Source organism: Aulonocara stuartgranti (genome assembly GCF_965226115.1).
Source record: "Aulonocara stuartgranti genome assembly, chromosome: 7".
In the NCBI taxonomy this organism is placed as follows: Eukaryota; Metazoa; Chordata; class Actinopteri; order Cichliformes; family Cichlidae; genus Aulonocara; species Aulonocara stuartgranti.
Window position 1 is genome coordinate 24542010 of NC_138945.1, and position 21952 is coordinate 24563961.

Consider the following 21952-nt stretch of genomic DNA (forward strand, 5'->3'; position numbering starts at 1 on the left):
GTCCATATTGACATGACAGAATCACACAGTTGCTGCAGATTTGTTAGTTGCACGTGCAAGACGTGAATCTCCTGTTCCATCCAAAAGGCACTCTATTAGATTGAGATCTGGTGACGATGGAGAGATTTGAGTACAGTGAAGTCATTGTCGTGTTCAAGAAACCAGTTTGAGATGATTTGAGCTTGATGACATGGCACATTATCCTGCTGGAAGCATCCATCAGAAGATGAGTACACTGTGGTAATAAAAGGATGGGCATGGTCAGCATCTGCTCAAGTAAATTGTGGGTTTTATATTGTTCTCAGTTGGTACTGAGGGCACCACCTCAGTGAGTGACACCCAGAGTGGTTTCTGCTGCTGTAGCCCAACTGCTTAAAGGTTTGATGTTTTGTGCATTCAGAGATGATCTTCTGCAAACCTTGGTTGTAACGAGTGGTTATTTCAACTCTTGCTATCCTATCAGCTTGCTCCAGTTTGAACATTCTCCTCTTACCTGTGGCATGAACAAGGTACTTTTGCACAGAGAACTGACACTCACTATTTTCTTTTTTGTGGAACATTCTCTGTAAACCCTAGTGATGGGAAAATCCCACTAGATCTGCAGTTTCTGAAACACTTAGACCAGCCAGTCTGGCACTAACAGCCATGCATGGTCAAACTCGCTTAAATCACCTTTCTTCCCCATTCTGATGCTCAGCTTGCAGGTTGCCTTGACCTGCAGCTCAGTGCATTTAAGCACACACACAGTGCCTAAATGCACTGAACAAAGTGCGTAGAGAACAAACTGTTATCTATTAACGAACAGTTGAACAGGTGTACCTAACAAAGCGGCTGCTGAATGTAAACCGGATAAAGATAAATCATACTGGGAGGTAAAAATTGTACTTCACAGTTAAAAAGGAATGTGGAAAAGGGGTCCTCTTGTCTCATCAGTGAGACCATGGCTATCTTCACACCTTCATTTTTACTAACCACCTGTAAGGTTTTGTGACTGTGTCTTTCACAGTTGTGATACAGACAAACAACTGCCAAAGAACTCAGACTACAGCTGTGGCTACAGCAGGTTACACAAAGACAGAATCAAAGGGTGAAAATAACATGACATACACTTGTTTGAATTGGATTTGATGAATTCTTCTGGTATTCATTTATACTTACATTTGGCATTTTTGGATTTCTGTGTCTATTTCCTTGTTTCAGCATCGTCTTAACGTTACCATAATTAAATTTCTTTCTTTTTTTTTTGTTTGTCTTATTTTTATGAGAAGGTACATTCATAAATACAGTGCTCTAGTAATTTACTCAGGTGTGTTTCTGAGAGTGTCTAAAATTTACTACACTATATCAGATGTTGATCTTCATTTCAGTTAGACAGGTCAGTAGAGGGAGTCTGAGCCTGACCCAAAACTTGAGTGGAGAAAACAGGATTCTATTATAGTCAGAGCGGTTTATTTTACATAGCCTATCAACAGGCCGAGCAGAAAGTCAATTAGCCTGCCACTTTGGAGGCTAACTGCACACACACACACACACACACACACACACACACACACACACACACGATGAGCTTTGTCAAATACTACCTCTAACTCCAGGAAAACAGCCTATCGTGATCAATACAGCTTTTAGTTTTGGATTACATTTTCTTCACAATATTATCGGTGTGGAGCTTCAAGCTAGACCACTCAACTTTACATTTGTGAGTTCCCATTTAACAAAAGAGCTCGGTTTTACAGTCAGTCATGTGCATATAAACAGATACTATGTCATTCCATTTATAAGAAATGTTCTCAGGCACATGGATAGAGAGTGCATGAGAGTGTGACTCACCATCCAAACCCAGGGCATCAGAAAGCATCCTGTCACCGTGCCCAGCCAGAGCTTCAGCACTTGTCCTTCTCTGGAAGAAATAAAAGTGGAAATACTGGAAGAAGCTCATATGTCTGTCATAAAACTGCAGACTAAATTTCAAACTCAGGTCAGCTCTTTTTTTTTTTAATACAATCCTATTTTTCTCCAGTAATATGAACTTACAGGCAACCTCCCATCATCTTCATTAGTCTTTCATCAGCAACCCTACATAAAACGATGAGTGGGTCATTTGTACTTATGTGTTTGTGAATTAGCATTAATTGTCAAAGTCCCAGGGGAATCTAAGCTAACTGAAACAAGATCGACTATTTCAGATTGGAACATGTAACCTGTGCTTCCAGGTTAATTATATCCAGAGAGGAGTAATAGGAAAAATCTACAAATGGTAATGACGACAGAAACTTATCATTTAAAATAAAGAATTTAACTAAGGCAGGATAAGATTTCTGAGAGAAAAGCTTCCCAGGTGCCACCTATGTTAAATACTGTTCCTGTTTCAAAGAGAAGCTTAGTACGGAGATTTTAGGATGGGAAGACAGACAATAGCGGACAAAATATGAGTGAATGAATGGCAGATGGAAAAGCCATACCTGTGGAAAATTCTTGATGTGAGATGCTCTTCCTTCAGGGAGTGCACACAGAGGAGAAGAAGCTAAAAGAAATGATGAAAACATATAAAGTCCTGGCAGCTGGAAAAGGCATTGAGCAAAGCCTGTCTGTAACTGGATCTCTGAAAGTTTGTATCTCGATATACTCCATTTGTCTCTGTGCTCATGTTACATGAGTGTGAGGTGATGAGCTAAAGTCTTCATTATTGCTTTTCTTCTGCAGTCCTGACAAAACTTTATAGGTAAAAACTTCTCCCTCCTCCCACATATTCGGTCATTACCTGTGCGGTCCTCAAATACTGCTCCTATTAAGCTTGTTAATATGCGGCAGTGATCTCTGCCTGGATTGGCTGTCCTTGCTTCCTGTAATTATAAGGGAGGAAACTTGAGGTGAAAGGTCGCAGCTTGCTAAGTTTAGCCCTGTGGACAAATCCAGACATAGGCCAGTATCTAACCACAGTGATTAGGAGTGTTTGTGCATTTATGTGCACCACACACGTAAATATGATGCTATTTGATTTAAAATTCTGATTTGTCTAAAGCCACATATCCATCACTTGTGATTCCTCATCATTGCTACACATTTCCACCCGTGAAGGTTTCAATCAACCAGATGAAGAAATCTATTAGTTAATTACTCTTAGTCAACACTGCAGTCCATACAGAGCTCTGTGGGAACTCCATCTGACATTTTTCACAGACAGGGCAGCCCTCATGCTGCTGCATAACAGGCCTAACAAGTAGAATATACACACACTGTGTTAGTCATCAGTGCCAGAGAGTCCACCACACTGAAACACTTGTAGCAGGAGTCTGCGGTAGACCACAAAGGGCTGCCTTGCCAGCCACCCTCACTTGACATGCCATCATGCCTAAGGACAGGCGTGACTCCTGCCAGGGGCAGAGCCAGGGCAAGAACCGGGTGGTGGGCGGTGGTTTGATCACTCTCTGTGAGTTTAATATTACCAATAAACACTCACTCTGTTGTGCCTCAAAGAGCCTCTCTGTCTTGTAGAGAGTTAGAGGGGCTGCTGTGTTCCAAGACTACACCACAGGCCTGAATGAGGTGTATTGCTCCCACCGGGCTCAGAGATAGTCGTGTAAACATGAGACGATGTCATAGACAGTTTACTTTGTGTCATCCGTTCAGTGGTCAAGTATTTCCATCAACCCTATGCCACTGAACTCTCACAGAGAGAACAGCCCCCCACATACAAGCTCCTGAATAATCAGGCCCCATCATGTCTTAAAGACCTCATGGTACCATATCATCCCAACACAGCACTTCACTCTCAGATTTGCTGGCTTAATTGTGGTTCATGGTATATTTAAAATTAGAATGGGAGGCACAGCCTTCAGGTTTCAGGGCCCTTTTCTCTGGAACCAGCTCTTAGTTTGGATTCAGGAGACAGCCACTCTCATTACTCTACTCTCAAGGCTAGGCTTAAAACTTTCCTTTTTAATAAAGCTTATAGTTAGGGCTGGATCAAGTGCCCCTGAATCATCCTTTAGTTATGCTGCAATAGGTATAGGCTTCTGGGGGATTCCCATGAGTATTTCTTCTTTACTCATTAGGTCTTTATACACCACTCTGCATTTAATCATTAGTGATTATTTATCTCTGACTCTCTTCCACAGCTCGTCATTTGTCCTGTCTTCCTCCCCTCAGCTACAGATGGACGCCCCTCCCTGAGCCTAGTTCTGCCTGAGGTTTCTTCCTGTTGAAAGGGAGTTTTTTCTTCCCACTGTCGCCAAGTGCTTGCTCATAGCTGGTTATCTGATTGAAGGGTCTTTACATTACAATATCAAGCACCTTGAGGCAACTGTCGTTGTGATTTCGTGGCATATAAGTAAAATTGCATTGAACTGTTAATACCTTCAATCTACCTCTAGTCATAGAGGCAGTGTAAATCTACGTATTTTATTCCCCTTGCATTATCTACATCCCAGCTGATCAATAAGTACAACAGTGGCAAATCAAATCAGTCACAGTGATTACATTATTACATAGACTTTGATTATATCATATGATCTTTATCAGCTGATGGAGTTGACCCAATTTGATTTTGATATGTAATCAGTTTAATAAGTCAGATTAAGCACCAATAATATATTATAAGTGAACTACTGGGCTAACCTTATCTGGTGATGAAGATGACCGTCATAATCAATGCAATGAAAACAACTTTGAATATCTTTCGCAAAATTGGCCAAATTGTCGAATTTAACAGGGGAGACCTTGATAACAACTTTACTCAGTGGATTAAAACAGCTGTCTCTTATCATAACGCAACTCCGAGGCCATTGTCCATCTGATCAGGCATCAAAGATGTACCGCCGCGATCAATTTAAGCATCATCAGCACCGTCACAGACTCCACCAATAACGCTGTCCGGCGTCGCGCAGATCGCCCGCAGCTGCTGCCACTAAATAACCCCCCTCGTAGGGAGCCAAATAAGCATTTCGGCTGAATTCATTTGAACAGCAGCACGGAAAACAAATCACGGACCCCTCCGGGTTTCACTGACGAAAGTCTGGACATCCACTGCACGAGTACTTTCCAGTGCAGCTGAAACTGCGCTCCCACAGAGACAACAAAAGTATACTTACCGTCTCTTCTTAAAGCTGCACAATAAAATCCCAGCCGGTCCTGATTTCAGATCTACTCTGGGCTCTTATTTGTGCCCATGCGCCTCTACGTCTGGAGTTTTCCAAGTGTAGGCTACCGATAGTTTTTGGAGGCTGCTTAAATCTCGTGTCCCACAGCTCCCACCTCTGACGTCTTGGAGAATGGCAATAACCTGAGCTCCTGCAGTTATTTGAATATCACTGGATATGTTTTCAGTTATTCCTGAATCTCTCACACTTTTTAGCCTATAGCAGTTACAAGACAGAAGACCAAGTATAGTTTCTTTAATTCTTATACAGACATTTGTAAGCTACTTAAATTTCTTACTGAAGTTTAAGTGCATGGTGCCCGTCTGCCTGCCTCTTAAGCTTCCCCTCATAATAATAGTTATAGCAGACACATATCAAGCAGTGATACATCACACACTCGTCTCAATGCTTTCTGTCCATCTAACGTCTCATAAACAGAGCATAAACAACAACAGTTTTGATCTAGCGTCCGGTGCAAAAGAATTGAATAACATGGTTTTGAAATGATGCATGGCAGCCAATGTTGGACTGTTTTATTTCAATGAATGCATAGAAGGTGTGCAAAACAAACAAACCAAAACCTGACAGCAGAACTCCACTTTTGAAAATATATTTTAAAATTGTTTTTTGGTAACCTGAAAATCCCACAAAACTGTGATTGAATGGTTTAGCACAAAATAGGAAAAATAAAATGCGTTTTAATGCCAGGAGCTGGTTCAATACCACTGGAAGCATGCTCATTCAAACATTTAACTACTGAAGTATAGACTTTACAACATGAACAGAAACAGCTGGATGTCCCTACTTTATTCACTTGACATTAGCAAGTTTTTTCAAAATACTCCTGGATGCATCAATAATAAAATGAACGCACAATATATAAATTGCACATTTTAATAGGTTACTGCCTGGTTTTTTCATTTCACTGTGATAACTAAACAGCACATCATTTAAAGATTTTACTAAAAAATTACTATTAATAATATTTCCCATTGTTTTGCCAGACTGAGTGATCCCTGTCTAAAATATACTTTGTTTTTATTATTATTTAAAGTTAAATAAGCTTAATTTTTAAACCCTGTAAACTAATTTTTTCTCATCTTCAGCACACCACCACCACCACACGGGTATTAAAAATGCATCGGTGTAGATACGGAACTGACAAAGAAGTCAACAGTGCACTGAATTTACTCTTGCATATTCTATTAAAAGTTATGTGACATAACTAATGATAATAGCTAATACCAATACTAGAGCACAGAATGAAGCTTACAGTGGAATCTCTGACCAAATATTATTATTATTAAAGAATGCCAGTAATCCAGTTTATTTATTTATTTTTGTTTAAATCAAGAACATATTTAACATTTGCTTGAAATATAACTTGCTGCAAACTGATGCCCCCTCTCTCTCTTATGTATATTCACAGAAGGTCAGCTCAGATGTTGACGGTGTGGGCGTGTTTCTTGCACAAAGGTTTGTCTTTCTTGGAGAAGAATGCCTGACCCTCCAGGTTAGTAGAGCACACCTGTAGAGAGAAACAAACATAATATAGTTGGTTTACTTAATGCGACATTGGCAGTATTTACTTATGTGGATTTCCAGCTCTTGTTGCACAGAGAATTAATCTCCTGAACATACCGTGCACACAAAACAGGTGTCGTGCCAGGTGAATCCTAGAGCCTCCAAGAACTTGTCCCCTGCCTCAATGGGGAAGTCGCAGCCATGACAGTTGGTCCCAAACAGGTTGTAGTAGTCTGAGTGAACAGCAAATGTTAGTCTGTTTGAACGAGACATTGTCTTTATTTTCTTTACAAAACATCGCTTAACCTTTTTCACAGTATGGCTGTCCGTCCTCCATGTGAAACGTGTTGCCTCTGATTGGGAGGTGGCAGGCCGAGCAGACGAAACAGGACACGTGCCAGGTCTGTTTCAGGGCATTCATGATCTCCTGTGGAGAAAAGATATCAAATTAAACACTTTTGAATCATTTTTGTATTTATCACGACAAATTGAATTAAAATAAAGTGACTATTTCAGTGTTAGCAGATGGATAGCAGCTCCTGCTATAAACACATGATTGTACACAGTTAACAATATTAAGGAAAGTTAGCTACAGCTTACATATGTATATGTGCTACAATCATATTACAGCTCTTTTTTTGAATATATGTCAACACACAGTATGTGCTGTATATTTTTAAATGTGCAATCACACACACTTCAGTGGATTTGATCAGTGTTTGCTTCATTTCCTGGAATAGAGTGGAGGGTAATATGAGTTTCTAGTTAAAGCGGACAAAGACACTTTAACCCACCCCCAGAATCTTCTGCTGGCAGCGGGCGCAGGTGGGAGCAAAGAACTGCTCATAGCACTGCACACAGTACACCTTGTTCCCCTCCTCTACAAATCCATGGTCTGCCAGGGAGGAGCGGCAGTGAGCGCAGTTGAACTCCTCAGGGTGCCATGCCATACCCATGGCCACAAGGAATGGTCCCCTGGTGGGATTGAGCACAGATCATAAACATAAGCAAAGCACCACTTGAGGAGTTTTACATAAACATTCTGCATAATAAGCTGTAGGCTGTACAGACCTTTAGACTTATTTAAATGTAAATGTAGCTGATGAATGTTTTACTGTTCCAAAGCTCCTTTGCCGAATGCAGTTTTTCTGACGTACCTGATGATATTGTTGCACTTGCAGCACATTGGGGTCCGCATACCAGCTGGGATGTGCTCAGCACGCTGTACCAGAGAGTTGAGGTCCTCAGGATGTGGCCGCGGGGTGGGGCGGTCTGGTCCTTTTGGAGCAGGATTGGTGATTTTGCCAAATGAAGGAAGTGCTCCACCCTTAGGAAAACCTAAATGAGAAAAAGCTATGGGTCAGATGACTGAAGAAAACGAAAAGAAAAAAGATAAAGTCCTGGTTTATGTTTCAAAATGAAAGTGAACAAACAACTAGTAGTTACTAGATGCAGTTAACAGAAAAGAAGAGGTTAGGGGTGTGTGTGGTCGGATGAGGAATGGGAATTTTTTAATGACTTCAGTGCCTGAACCATGACAGATCAGGCTTGGACAGAGCCACCCAACTGTGATTTTCCTACTGAGGCAAACAAATTCCAAGACACCTGGAAAAACAGAACGGTTTTTAACAGAAACTGATTCTTACTGGAAGAGATTTTTAGGTCTTTAAACACAAAGGACAGTGAGACTTTTAAAGCTGGGGAAAATATTTTCCTTTTAGGCAGCAGCTCTTTCACCTCAGTCTGTTTTTGTGGCTGTGATTTTATCTCTGCCCTCCTCACAGCTTTAGAAAACAGGCATAGAAAAGCTTTTAATCCAAACACAATGAAAAATGATTCTGATGTGATGATGATGATGTGCAGAAATTTAAATTGTGAAAATGATAAATTTAACTTATAAACACTGTAAATCTGAATGATGCATGGCACATTCCACATACTTGGCCCCCTTTCACAGATATGTGCTTGTTTACTTGAACTCAGGCACTTGTTAATCTGATAAATAACAGTCAACAAAGACCTCACTGTGTCGCCTCCTGCTCTCTCTCCCTCTGAGGAACCTTTCAGCAGATGTTTTTAAAGGCTTCCAGGGAAATACTTTTGGATGCACAGTGCATCTGTTCATGTGCGACAGCATGCTTTTATCATACAGCTGGATTGATAATAATGATCACAGGCTGATTCCTTTCAACAAAAAGAAAATTTGCATTACTTCCTAAAGTTTTCATGCCAGGGTTTTCTGTATTTAAAGAGCAGAATAAAACCTCTAAAACCTATAAAACATCACTTTCACAATCTATTTGGCTAAGGGGATCTTAGGAAAAGCCAATAATCTAAGCACATTAACTGAATAACTCTGGCTGTTATGGATCTCATAATCTTAAATAGCTTGGTGTCAGATAAGATGAATGGGTGCTGCCATCTGTAGGCTAGAAGCAACAACTACATCACGTGATCTATGTTCAAGGCAGAAGCAGAACCGTGTAAGTGGCTGTAAACAACAGAAGTAGGAAGAGAAAGGGGAGGATTTCTGTACAGGATGTTACTCTACCTGATGGAGCTCCAGGCTGATAGGGGGCTTTGTTCTGGGCTGCAGGACTTTTAAATGAGGAAGCAGGGACAACCTTGCCATTTGTGGGTGCCACTGCAGGTTTGGAGTATGTTTTCGCTGCAGGTGAGGTGTGCACAGTGGGATTGGTTTTCTCAACAGACTCACTAAAAACAGATATACATATGTCATAATTCAGCAACACACAAACACACGCACGCATGTGTGCACGGTAATTTCTCCATGACTTCAGAGGACATTACATTGACTTTTTGATGCAGTATAAACCCATAACTACTACTTGTTTGGCCCTAACCTATAGTTAGACCTGAACCATGTTTTCACCTTAAGCTTTAATGACTAGCAGTATGATGAGTCACTGGCTCACATTTGCATAATCAACCGTCTTCTTTGACCTGAAAATGAATGTGTGTACGGAACCATTTTAACCACGTCTACCTTGATGTAAGAAAACTTGCAACCGTTGGAGAGACAGTGACAGACGGCAAGGGATCCCAGTTAGCGATCACTCGGCAGACCAGCTTTGCTCCAACAGGTTAACAATTTGTACATCTGGATTATTTTTCAGCCAGATCACATTGAATCTTATCAAACAACTAGGTCTATGTGTTACAACAGACTTGAGGTTTTATGTTTATCTGTAGTTTTGATCATAATCCAATGTGTTTTCTCTGTCTTATGCTGTCTGTAATGTGTTACCGTTTGAATGACCAGTAACTCATAAAAAACAATCCAAGTAAAACTACACCGAGAAGTTCTTCTAGTGACAAGCACCATGAAGAATAGTTAACTGTTTCAAACTGGATGCCATTTTGAATAATGTAATGCAATACAGTTCTGCAGAAAACAAAACATCCTTACTGCTTCCATAGGAATTAAGAGGCTGCGTAGCTACTTCCAAATGATTGAGTGTGAGCAGCATAAGTTTTGTCATTTTACTGGTTTGGAGCATTTAGCATTTGTGTTGTGCTTAAACTAATGCCCTACAAGGTGCAGAATTGTGGAGTTTTTATTACATGACTGGAAATTTTAATTTAAATTCTTCATGTACAGAAAATTCTTTCACATCACACACATTCAAAAACTGGAAATTTCTTACTGGCAAAGTGCCTTTTTCCATCACAGAAGAATAAAAGAATAAAAGAGTGGAAAAAGATCAAGAGCAATACAGAAAGAAGTTTATTGAGGTAAAATCATACAAGGTGGACAAATATCACTTAGGTTAGTATAGAAAATACAAGAAAAAGACACAGAAAATGCTCAGAATGATACGGAATAAGATTAAGAGTGGAGGCTCAGATATGAACAACTCACTACAGAAACGCATACTATACACTACAGAATCGTGCTGTGCTTCATGTTCAGTCAAACACATGTACTTCCATGCATGAATCATTTACATATTTAAATTACATGTCACCAGAAAAAATATACTTTAAAACTATTTTTGCAACATAGTGTGTTTTCGTGTTACTTTAGAATTGGACATTTTAAAAGAGTTTGCCAAATGAAAGGTGCAACTATGCTGCTGCGCAAAGGCCGACAATGTAAATTTAATCAAAAATCAAAATTAAATAAAGCATTAAGCAAAACAAACCCTTTTCTACTACACATTTAGCACTCGTGCTGAAACGCCATGATGCCAGTCTCTCAGCTTGTTGTACTTGTGTCCTATAACTTCTGGGTCCAACTTGTTCAATCTGATTTGCCCCGCGAGAAAGGATTAAAGAAAAGAAGAGAACAGGGAAAGGTTGAAAGGTTAAGTTAAGTAAAGATAACACATGCAAGCAAGGAAGCAAAGGCATGAATTAAGGAAGTATAGAAAACCTACTCTTTATAAACTTTTATTAATTAAACAAAGCCGATGTGTAATAGTCACTTCTCCCTTAAGAAAAGTTCTCTGAATTAAATGTCACTAACAGAAGGAGAGCAAGAATCTCTTCTTGGCAGAGGTGCTTTTACCCACGTACCATTTAACAACCCACAACGCGCAGAGTGAATGACACACTGGTTGGTTGGGGTTCTGGTACAGCGGGCAGACTGTGTTTACTGCGGATTAACTCAACTTCAACATGAGAAAAGCCGTAGAAATCACGGCCTACGCTAAGCCAGTGGCTGTCTCCACTCACCCATCTTCCCCCCCAAGAGCTTTGAAACTGGCTTCTCCAAATTAAGAATAATTCGAGCGTTAAGATCAGGAAATCAGTGCTTTACTTTAAATCACAGGCTCGTCCGTATGCTTATACAATTATTCTGAGGGCCAATTCTGAATCCAAAACCTCTGTGATCAAGAACTTCTTATAACAGTACAACTGCCAAAGCAGATGCATTTCTTCCTGCAAAAGTACTCAAAACGCAGACACCCAGACAGTGAGAAAAATGAAACCAGACAGGGGGGGGGGGGGGGGGGGGAGCCTCAAACATACACCAAATAAGATTACAGTACTTACTTCTTTCCACTGTTGTCTGGGGTTTGTTCTGCAACAGAAAATAACCAAAAACACCAATGAAAATGAAGCTGAATGTGGATTAAATAGTCAGTGAACATATATGAAGACACATGCTTTTATAATTTAGGGGCTGTGGACATAAAGTTTATCAGCTTCTGAAGGAAGGCAAGGCCAGGTTTTACGCTCAGCTTTCTAAAGGTTGTAGCTTTACCTCTACTCGAACCTATTTTAGGCTCATTTTGTGATAAGACTTCCTGAACTATTCTCCAGTTGCTCAGCTGCAGACACACCACACACAACAAATCACATGTGTTTCACACCAGTCTGGTAAGTGTGCCTGACAAAATTAGAGGGAAAAGACATCTGATCTTACTTCACTGAAGTGAGCCACTGTAAATGTCATCATGCATCTGAAGTGATCCACAAACACTTGCACGCACTACCCTTAGAGCTGGAGGAAAAGCCCAAACCACAGCCTGCTCATGTAACATCAAATGTCACTTACAGTCAAAACTGTAATATGAAATAATAAATCAATCATATGGTGATGAAAGCTTTTTTCTATTATTTGAGGAAGCTGCAAAATCACTATAATCTACACCAGCAATAGAAGTCCGAGTATAAAAATGCTGTTATTTGAAATATTATACTAGAAGTTAGCTTGAAAGAAAGTATAAATATACTATATAATATAAATATAATACAATTAATTAAATTGCAATTACAAGCAGTGGTTTAGAAACTGGAATTTAACACTGAACTGATCCTTACAGTATTTCCTGGTTCCTAAAATAATGTCCGGCTAGTTTCAGCATTTTATTTTGGTACACACCGTTCTCAGTGCCAGTCATCTGGGCCAGGATACGGAAGGAGCGTGACTGGGAGGTGCCTGTTCGTGGGTGCCAGTCCTCTGTGTCCTCAATCAGACGCTTCTTGCTGGCATCACTTAGTGGGGATGAATGATTCTCAGGCTGCACAGCGGCTTTCCTTTATAATTAAACAAATAAGAAGAAATCATATTAAGGACGTGGTAAACTTTTGTGCTTTAAACATGCATCAAGGAGGATAATCTCTGCCCGACATAACACAAATAATGAATTTAGTACAAGTTCGAATATTTAACACAGTCAAACCATTTTAAATGCACACTTGAGGTGTAACACTCTTGCCATCACAGCAACCAACACACACGCTGTGCACACATGTGCAAAAAGCTCAGTACTGAGTCAGTATCAATAGAAGGTGCAGCTTGTAGATGCAGGTTTCACACTGTGACCTAAAAGCTATTCGATTTTTACCTCCGAGGTCTAGCTGGAGGTGAAGTTCTGCAGGCGAGCAATGAGAATGTACAGAGGAGAAAAGGAACAAGGACAGAAATGATCTGAAAGTTAAAGCACTGCCCAGATTTTTCTACATTTCACTATTGGAGTAAAAGTCAGCCAGTGAATAAAATCTATGAAACGTCCTTAAAAACTCTGCTTAATGTCTAATGCTTGATGACACGAGTTAAGAGAAGCCAAAAACAGTTTAATTCAACACACGGGCTGCATGTTAACAGCAGGGAGTGACTGAGAAACGACAATGACCACAATTCACCACAAGATGGGAGTGATGTGCTCTCGAATTAAGGGCTCGTCTTTTCCACCCAAACTAATTTTACCGCACTCTGGAATACAATAAGTGTAGTGTTCGAGTACTGGTCTAAGCTTTGGGTCGATTGAATGTCAAAAGCCCAAGTTTATGTAAGCTGCTCCACTATGTGTTTGTTTCAAGAGAGAGGAGACACGGTGCGATCAAAAAGCGCACAAAACAGGCTATTCTCAACCAAAACACAATACACTGGCTGTGATTTGATTGGCCTTGAATAAACACAGTAGCAGATGGAGCCAGACAGATGCAGAGCTGAGTGACTTAAGAGGCCCAGTGTGATGACAGGCCAGACTTCACTGGGTGTAAACACGGTATTAACCAGCACAGAGCCTGATGCTACTAAAAAAATAATAATTAACAGTATGAAGTGACCTCCTGGCTGGGTGTCGTGTGGGGGTTAGAATCAGAGATTGGTTATTTACAGGGTTTCACAGTTCCTTGGACCTTGAAATAAGCAAGTATGGTAATTTAATGAATAGAAACATAAGGTTTGTGAGGATTAGGTCAAAGAGGTGCAAGCAGCATGCCTTCGGTAATCATAAAGTAGAGAGATGTAAAGGCTATAATCACATTCCACATGGTTAGAAAGCTACTTTATCATTCACTGCACTAACTTGGTATCTGTCTCTTCTTCCTCCTGTGGGTAAAGAAAGGGTATATGGAAAATAATTGAAGCCCATAAGGAACATAAATAGACCAGTCGGAAAGAACAAGTATAGTTCAAAACACCCTTCTGAGAGAATGTGCATTGAGGAAACCACAGAAACCACAACAAGAAGACATGCAGGTTAACACACACACACACACACACACACCTTCTAGAGGCCAACAGTCCAAGATTGCAGGCAAAGAAAAGACTGACGAGATGGTAAAGAAAGCAGTTTTACATGTAAAGGATTTTGTACTTCAGTATCATGGCCCTCAATGTGTGTTATTTTCCATAGTTTATATACTAAAAAATAAATTCACCAATGTATGCACTCTGGTAACATAAATCACATCGCTATGACATATTTTTTCACTTGACAGAAAAAAATAATGAGTGGTAAACGTAGATCAGGCTACTGTAGCCCGGCTACTGATCCAAAAACCTGCTGATGAAGACCAATCCAGCCAAACTGCTTCCTCTGTGGTCTTTAGAAGTACATAGCTGCAAGGATTTAAGCTAATTAAAAACAAATGTTGATGCAAGTACTGCAGTTTAGATAGAGTATCTGTTCGACAGCTGTAAAGTGTAAACGAGCTCCCGCTGCCAGTGAGGTAAGAGCGGAAAATCAGATTAAGATATTTCATATTCATTCAAGGCAATATTTTAGGAAATTTGAGACACTACGATGTCTGTGGTTTACTGAAGCACATATTGTGTTTATATTTGTAAATAATAGTTTCCACCTTTAGTTCCTTTTAGATTGATAAATGGTACATACCCATTAACATGCTCTGACACTCCCTGGCTCTCCAAAAGACCTCGCCTCTGTCCGACAGCCACCTCACAAGCATTGGCATTGGAGTAAAGGTTAATAGGTGTGTTATAGACAGAGGGCTGTGGGACGTTAGGATGGGAGGAGGTGGTTGTCATTCTGGCAGGAGAGGAGGAGTTGGATGAGGAGGAAGAGGTGGATGAGGACGTGAAGGTGGAGCGACCAGGGCTGGGTTTGGGAACTGAACTGGCTGGAGCAGAGTCTGTGGCAGCTTGGCTCGACCTGAGCGGAAACGGAGGTTGCGGCAGTTGGGAAGGGGCAGCTGGTGTAAAAGCAGATGACTCAGAGGGTATAGAAGCGACTTTAGGAGCAGCCGGTGAGGAGGAAGCCCCACTGCTGCTGCCGCCAAATGGACGAGCGGTCTTGTTGTATGCAGGAGTGGCCTGACTTATTGGCTTGGTGTATGTGGTGCTTGGGGAAGGGTGAGTGATTGGAACGGGCTTAATGATTTCTTGAGGTTCATCCTGCATGAAAGTGAAGACAAACAACATGCACAAACAAGTTCACAACAAAACATCCCATGCATGTACTCTGAAACAGCATTCCCAACAGCACAGCACAACATGTAAATAAACTGTTTTCACACACTTTGTTTGTGTCATATAGGTTAAAAATGGTGCTCTGGGCCATTGGACATGCCAAACCAAAACTGTGGATCAACATAATCTCAGAAGGGCACAGCGAGGATGCTTACTTGCATGTAAACCTATACTATTTCATAAATAAATAGAGATGAAAATAGCTTAAGCTAATCTATTTTATATAGCAAATATTTTCCTTCATACCTTGGGTACTCCATCTTTAGAAGGGGCAGCAGAGGGCCTGAAAAGACAGAAAGAAGATTATTTAATCAGTGCTCATTAAACATCTTTTCAGCATCATTTTGCAATTGACTTGGTTTCACTAGACCTACTAAATGTGTAATAGAAAAACATGGTTCAAGTCGGGGCTTAATTTGTTTGTGGACAATTAATAGGTTTCATTATGAGCTGCCGAACACCGGTCTTATGTTTCACGTCTCTGTCTTTTTCCAAAGGCCCTATTCTCAGACCTGTTCTTAGGATTAGAGAGGATTTCCTAAGAATTTCTGGAGAAGGTGTAAAAGCATAATCAATATCAATTTCAACAAAGGCCACGGTGGGAAAAGAGAATCACTTCAAAGGACAGACATATGCACTTTATCCACATGCTTCAATTTAATGCAAAATGCACATCCGGTATAGACATCTCATGTACAACTCTCAACCATAAAGTTCACTAAAAATAGCGCGATTTACAAGCATGAATATGACCGCTACTGAATATTTACAAGCTGAATATGACCCTCCAAGGTGCTCAGGAACTTTTACTCGTGCACCATAGAGAGCATCCTGGCGGGAAACATCTTAACCTGGTTCGGGAACAGCACCATGCAGGACAGACGAGCTCTACAGAGGGTTGTGCGGTCAGCTGAGCGCACCATCCGCTCCGAGCTCCCTGACCTGCACTCAATCTACAGCAGGCGGTGCTGGACCAAGGCCAGGAAGATCGTGAAGGACCTCAGCCATCCCAACAACAGACTGTTCTCTCTGCTGAGGTCAGGAAAGCGATTCCGCTCCCTGAAGACCAACACAGAGAGACCGAGGAGGAGCTTCTTCCCGCAGGCGATACGGTCTCTCAATCACACCACCACACAGTACTGACCCACACATACAGTTCTTACACACACACACACACACACACACACACACTGGACATTGTTTTCACTTCATCACTTAAATCACTTTAAGCATATTTGCACTGCACAAGACATAATGTGGATTGCACAACACTGGACATTATATTCTTCATTTCCGGTTAATACTTGTACAGCTGCTGTTATTGTGTATATATTTATTTATATTTCTTCATACATTCTTATATAGTTCTACAGTATATTGTGTATTTTGTTGTACAGTTATTTTATTTTCAACTTTAATTTATATATTTTATCTTATTCTTTCCCAGTTAAATTTACCCTTCATTCTAATTTGTGTTGTACAGTTATTTCATTTTTAACCTTAATTTATATTTTATTCCTTCCTAGTTAAATTTACCCTTTTTAATTTTTCATATTTATTTCCTATCTTATTCATAGCCAACGAGCAGTTGTCCAAGCATTTCACTACATATCGTACTGTGTATGACTGTGTACGTGACAAATAAAATTTGAATTTGATTACTGCTAAACCCTAATTTAGAGTTTCTCTATGTAGAGCCTATTATGCAGCCTACGCACGTGGCTGACGCCAGTGCAAACATTTATCCCTCTAACAGACTGTGTTGATGTGGTGTGTTGTTACATTTCTAAGGAAGTGCACATCAGATTACGTCATGTTTCAGCACACGGTTTGAGAACAGTTTGCGGTTACAGTGTACCTGCTGAATAGAGTTAATGCAGAGAAACAAATAAACCATAACATGGGGAATTTAATTAAACAAAGGCTTACACAGAATTTTATACAGGCCTAAATGTAGAAACTTAATGGCTGCATGGAAAATTTAATTTAAAAAAAGTTTTGTAATTTACTGCCCAAGCTGTAAACTCTTCAAAACCCAAACGATATTCTTTAAAAACAAAGATCACTTTGCACCAATTCAGAGTAAAGGTATTAATGATAATAATCACAATGTGTGATAACATAATGTCTTTGGCACCTAAACATGCTTTTTATGTATTCAAATAGATACAAAGAAATAGCAGCCTGGAGGAGGAAATATTCAACACAGTGATTAACAACAAATATATATCATGTGTAAGTGAAGCAACAAGCAAAACCTGCAGTATGTGTGAACTCACTGTAATTTAAAGCATGTTTTCTTCTGCAGCCTGCTGTTGAAGTGTGGGATAGATTTGATTTGTACTTATGACCAAAGCAGCTACCATAATTTTAGCTGCTGTGGGAGAAGAGAGTAATCTCTTTTTCTCAAGATGTTTAGGAAAACATTGAAATCTGCATCATGTATGTACAAATATCATAACCAGCACAGTTCTTAGCGTCAAACAAAACTAACCAATTGTAAGCCCTTGTTAGGTAAATTTAAGGCTTTTAAAAGTGGACCCTACTAAGCTCTTTTCTTTACGCATATACATTTTTAGAGTCTACATCAATAACCTTGCATGTTTTACAATAGTCTTTACTGATCTTATGCTGAGCCTTGCTGCAGCCCTTCAGCTCATTCTCTGTCTGAAAGAAACTGTTTTATGCATCTTTCTATTACTTTGGCTGTCCCTCATAAACCAGAGATGTACGGCTGCGATCATCATATGAGGGATATATGCTCTCACTGACATCATACAAAGACTCTTAGAGCAGTCTAAAGTGATTACTTGTACATATCCTTCTTAATTTCATAATTTGATGCTTGGCTATCTTGAGCCACCACCACTGTAACAGCATATATAAATAATGACAAGCACAAAACACGCTTAGTGATCTCTTAAGATTCAAATACAGACAGAGGCATTCGTTAACAATGTGTCCTATATTTGGTCTGAACATGAAGACAATGTGCCTCTTATGCCTCATTAAGATAAAACAAAAAAGACAGACAGTGAGTCAGCAAGGCTGGTTCCGGACCAGGAGCTATGGTATGTCCTCTGGCTCGCTTCCTTTCGCTGCCATCCCTTATAAGGAAAATAGTCAACAAATTCACGCATTTCCTTTCTGACTGTGCTGAAGTGCAATAACTGAGCCAAAACCAGGTTATTAAAGAGCCCCACCCTTCAACCAGATGTTGATGTCATCTGTGCCCTTACTTGCATTGACGGTTTTCCACTTAACAGTTAATATACAGTATGCTTATTTTCCAGTGTACTATTCCATTGCACCATTAGGCTATAGTTGCTTATGAAGGAAACACCACACTGTGCCAAGGAAAACAGCAAAAGGTCTAAAGATCAAACAGCACAGTCCATGAAAAACAGAAACCAGCCTAAAATGAGGCAGCATGTATCCGATATCAGTGTCGCAGACTGGGGCAGCTGGGCGGATTCACTCTGTCAGCCTTTTCCCAGAGCAAACTGAACAAACACTTGACAGGGTGGTCCCGTGAACATCTGGTCCGCTCAGCCCCTCTGCTATCCTAGCTGGACCTGCTTTTGTTCTCCTACGACAAAGAGACAGACACTGCGTAACACAACGGGCCCACAAGTGTGTATTTAAGGTTCAAAGTCCAGCTGTATGTGTTGGTTAAGCTCAGTTTAACTAGATATTCAGACCTAAGAGTGTCAAGGGTATCGTGACAACTATCTGTGTTCTACTTTTCATTATGAAGCTGGTTTCTGTTGAGAAGTATTCTCTCATTATAATTTATGGAAACTAACTATTATTTTATATATTATATAAGATTACTGGACTGTTTTCCTTCTGTATCAAAGCACCACTACTTTTATTACTGTATATACTCATGAAGACATAGTTCCACCTTTAGTATTTGTCTAATCGTGTGTCACAGGCAAAGATTTACGTGTTATGTGCACAAAATTCTAGATTATGCACCAAATGAAATGATGAATAATAAATATTACATCTGGTTGACTTCTAAATTAGACACCAAAAAGATTTCTTCAGAGGAAAAAAAGCAGAGCATGGTTTTCATCAACATAGAGTTCTCAGTGTGCCCACTCTGTCACACACCAACACACCCACAGATCCAGAACACGAGAATGAGGAGGCAACAGGAGGAATCAGCCTGAGGGCAAAGCAATGTGACGTATTTCCACTCTGCCTGCGTCTCTTTGAGGGCCAAGAGAAACAGTCTGGCATATGGCATTTGACTGAATGATGGAGAGACACAGCTTTCTCAACACAGACATGTGCCTTACCAGCCTGCAGACCCGCATACCCACTTTTTGATGGAGAGGAAAAACTGCTCACATAGGAGTGGCCGTTAATTTTCCCCATACGCGTTTCACATGCATTTTCTGATGTTGGAAAGAATCTATAGCAACATCTGTCTGATTAAAGCTCAGATATGACACATGGGAAGATAGGGCTGAGGATAATTCATGCATACAAAAGGTTACATTATTCCAAAACCTCTGCTGAACGAAGTCTGCCCTGTTATGTTTAACTTGTGCAAAACTGTTGGAACTTTGTAGCTGATGTGGAAATCACAATGTGTTTTGTCAGACATGGAAGAAAGAAGATGAACAAAAACAAAAAGTGAAAGAAAACAACTAAGTTCAACAGATATGAGACATTAGGGGATGTGGTGGAAAAAACATTTTTTTTGTATTTGTGTTTTTATGCAGCCAGCTTATCCGGTCAATGGCAAAACTCGGCATGTGTTTGGCACAATGCTTTTCCTGTCTGTCCATGCGCCCTCCCCCTTCATATTTCAATATGAATGCGCATCTCTGAAGAGGAAATAGTGAATGTTACAACAGACAAGAGTGGGGACGGAGGTTTAAATAGGTGACACACACATGCTGCTCACTGAGGTAAAGCTTATCAGCATGTAACTAGTCAGTTGCGTGGATACTAACTAACATAGTAATCTCCTGTCTCTGCACGTCCGGTGTGTGTATATTTGCCGAGCCAGAACCCTGCGCTCTTGTCCGTATCAGCTGTCACGTGTGTTAGATTGATAGAGGACATTCATACCATTCGCACGTGCATCACTCTGAATATTACAGCTCCTCCACACGTGAAAGTGATACTCACTGATCGCGTGCGCTTGTCTTGGCAAGAAAATTGCAATATGCAAAAAAAGTGAACTACAGCATCATAACAAGATATTCAGATTTCAGTTTGATTATATTCAGCAAACCCAAGTCACATCCAGACCAGGTTGATTTATGCTGGAAAATGAATTTTCCTTAAGGATGAATCACTGAACCCACAACAGAATAAACAGATTCTAGTTAATGTATTTTTTGAAAGCAGTGTCCAAGCAATTTAATAAACCCTCATCCTTTCTTACGTTTCTTCCAACCACCACACCACATCTGACTAAGCCAGCAGTAAGTGAGGGCTTTGGACTGCATTGGATTGTTCTGTATCTCCCTGTGATATAAACAGCGTAAGACAGGTTGGGTGTACATTGGCTATATATAGATGTGTCTGCAGACAGACTCCAGAGCAGCCTAGCAGGTGACTACTGTTTAGCTAAAAACACAGACCGCAGCTAAAGCACAGGCTGCAGATACAAATCTAATGATAGCAAAAGTGATGCCAAATTCATAGGATTCTGGTTAGAAGAGGATATTTTTGCAATTTTCTACTTTCTCCCTCCCATTTATTGGTTTCTTTTGACTTTTTGAAAACAATCAAAAGCACAATGATCGGTTCTTCTGGGCAGCAAACTTTCTGTATCGGATCATTAATATAGCAGTTGCACAATTAACACCTTTCAAAAGGATTCTCACGCTGTTAGTGTTAAATGTGGAAAAGAAAATCCAAAAAGAGTGGTTCACGGGGGCTGGCTGTGCTGATCTGTATTATCTTTGAGGTTTTGGAACCAGGTGCACCCTGCCACAAGCTTTCGGAAATGGTGTTTTATTACACCGTGCTGCATATTTCAGTGACAATAAATAAACATCAATTATCATACTTTCCTAAGACTTCTTTCCACAGCTGCCAATGTTAGCTGGTCAGCAACAAGATTTCCATGAAACTGGAACAAAAAAAAAAAAAAAAAAAAAAAAAAAAAAGGATAAAATTCACTCAAGCCCACTCTTCATGTTTACTCTGTGCACATCAACAAAGATGATGTGGAAGATCTCAGTCTGAAACATTTAGACAGCCAGTGTTTTGAGGTCATTAAAAATGACCATTTTCAGCAAATGCTGTCTTGTGTGTAAATGTGCATGCCAGTAAAACTAAACCATAGAAGCGACTGGATTCACCACAAAAACAGCCAAACTAAATATAATTATACTGAGTCTTCCTGGTTGTGATTCCAATTCAAAACACGAAACCGCAAAACTAAATAATATATATTCCACTCGGATTAATGACATTCTGACAATGAGCAAACAGAGATGCTTAAATTTCTTTTCTCATACTACAGTCTTGGAAAATAAAACCGGTTTTATCCATTTGCCAGAAACTCCATGACAGCTCACCCTCACCTAGTCATTTGTTATGACTTACTATATAACGCAACAACAGGATA

At 40.1% G+C, this 21952-nt stretch overlaps 2 protein-coding genes across 2 annotated transcripts in view; both read right to left on the reverse strand.

Annotated features, from left to right (window-relative positions):
• bmpr1bb (bone morphogenetic protein receptor, type IBb) overlaps window positions 1-5257 on the reverse strand; it is a 56405-nt gene extending 51148 nt beyond the window's left edge. The window contains exons 1-4 of the mRNA XM_082539689.1: window positions 5091-5257; window positions 2762-2843; window positions 2463-2524; window positions 1831-1900 (exon numbers count right to left, since the gene is read on the reverse strand). The gene's annotated coding sequence lies outside the window, so the exon portion shown is untranslated. The remainder of the gene's footprint in view (window positions 1-1830; window positions 1901-2462; window positions 2525-2761; window positions 2844-5090) is intronic.
• A 399-nt stretch (window positions 5258-5656) lies between these two features.
• The window catches only part of pdlim5b (PDZ and LIM domain 5b), a 34632-nt gene continuing 18336 nt past the window's right edge, over window positions 5657-21952 (reverse strand). The window contains exons 4-13 of the mRNA XM_082539688.1: window positions 15598-15634; window positions 14759-15276; window positions 12514-12668; window positions 11682-11709; window positions 9214-9377; window positions 7820-8000; window positions 7457-7637; window positions 6969-7089; window positions 6780-6895; window positions 5657-6666 (exon numbers count right to left, since the gene is read on the reverse strand). Of these exons, the coding sequence (XP_082395814.1) occupies window positions 6577-6666; window positions 6780-6895; window positions 6969-7089; window positions 7457-7637; window positions 7820-8000; window positions 9214-9377; window positions 11682-11709; window positions 12514-12668; window positions 14759-15276; window positions 15598-15634 (1591 nt within the window). The 3' untranslated portion in view covers window positions 5657-6576. The remainder of the gene's footprint in view (window positions 6667-6779; window positions 6896-6968; window positions 7090-7456; window positions 7638-7819; window positions 8001-9213; window positions 9378-11681; window positions 11710-12513; window positions 12669-14758; window positions 15277-15597; window positions 15635-21952) is intronic.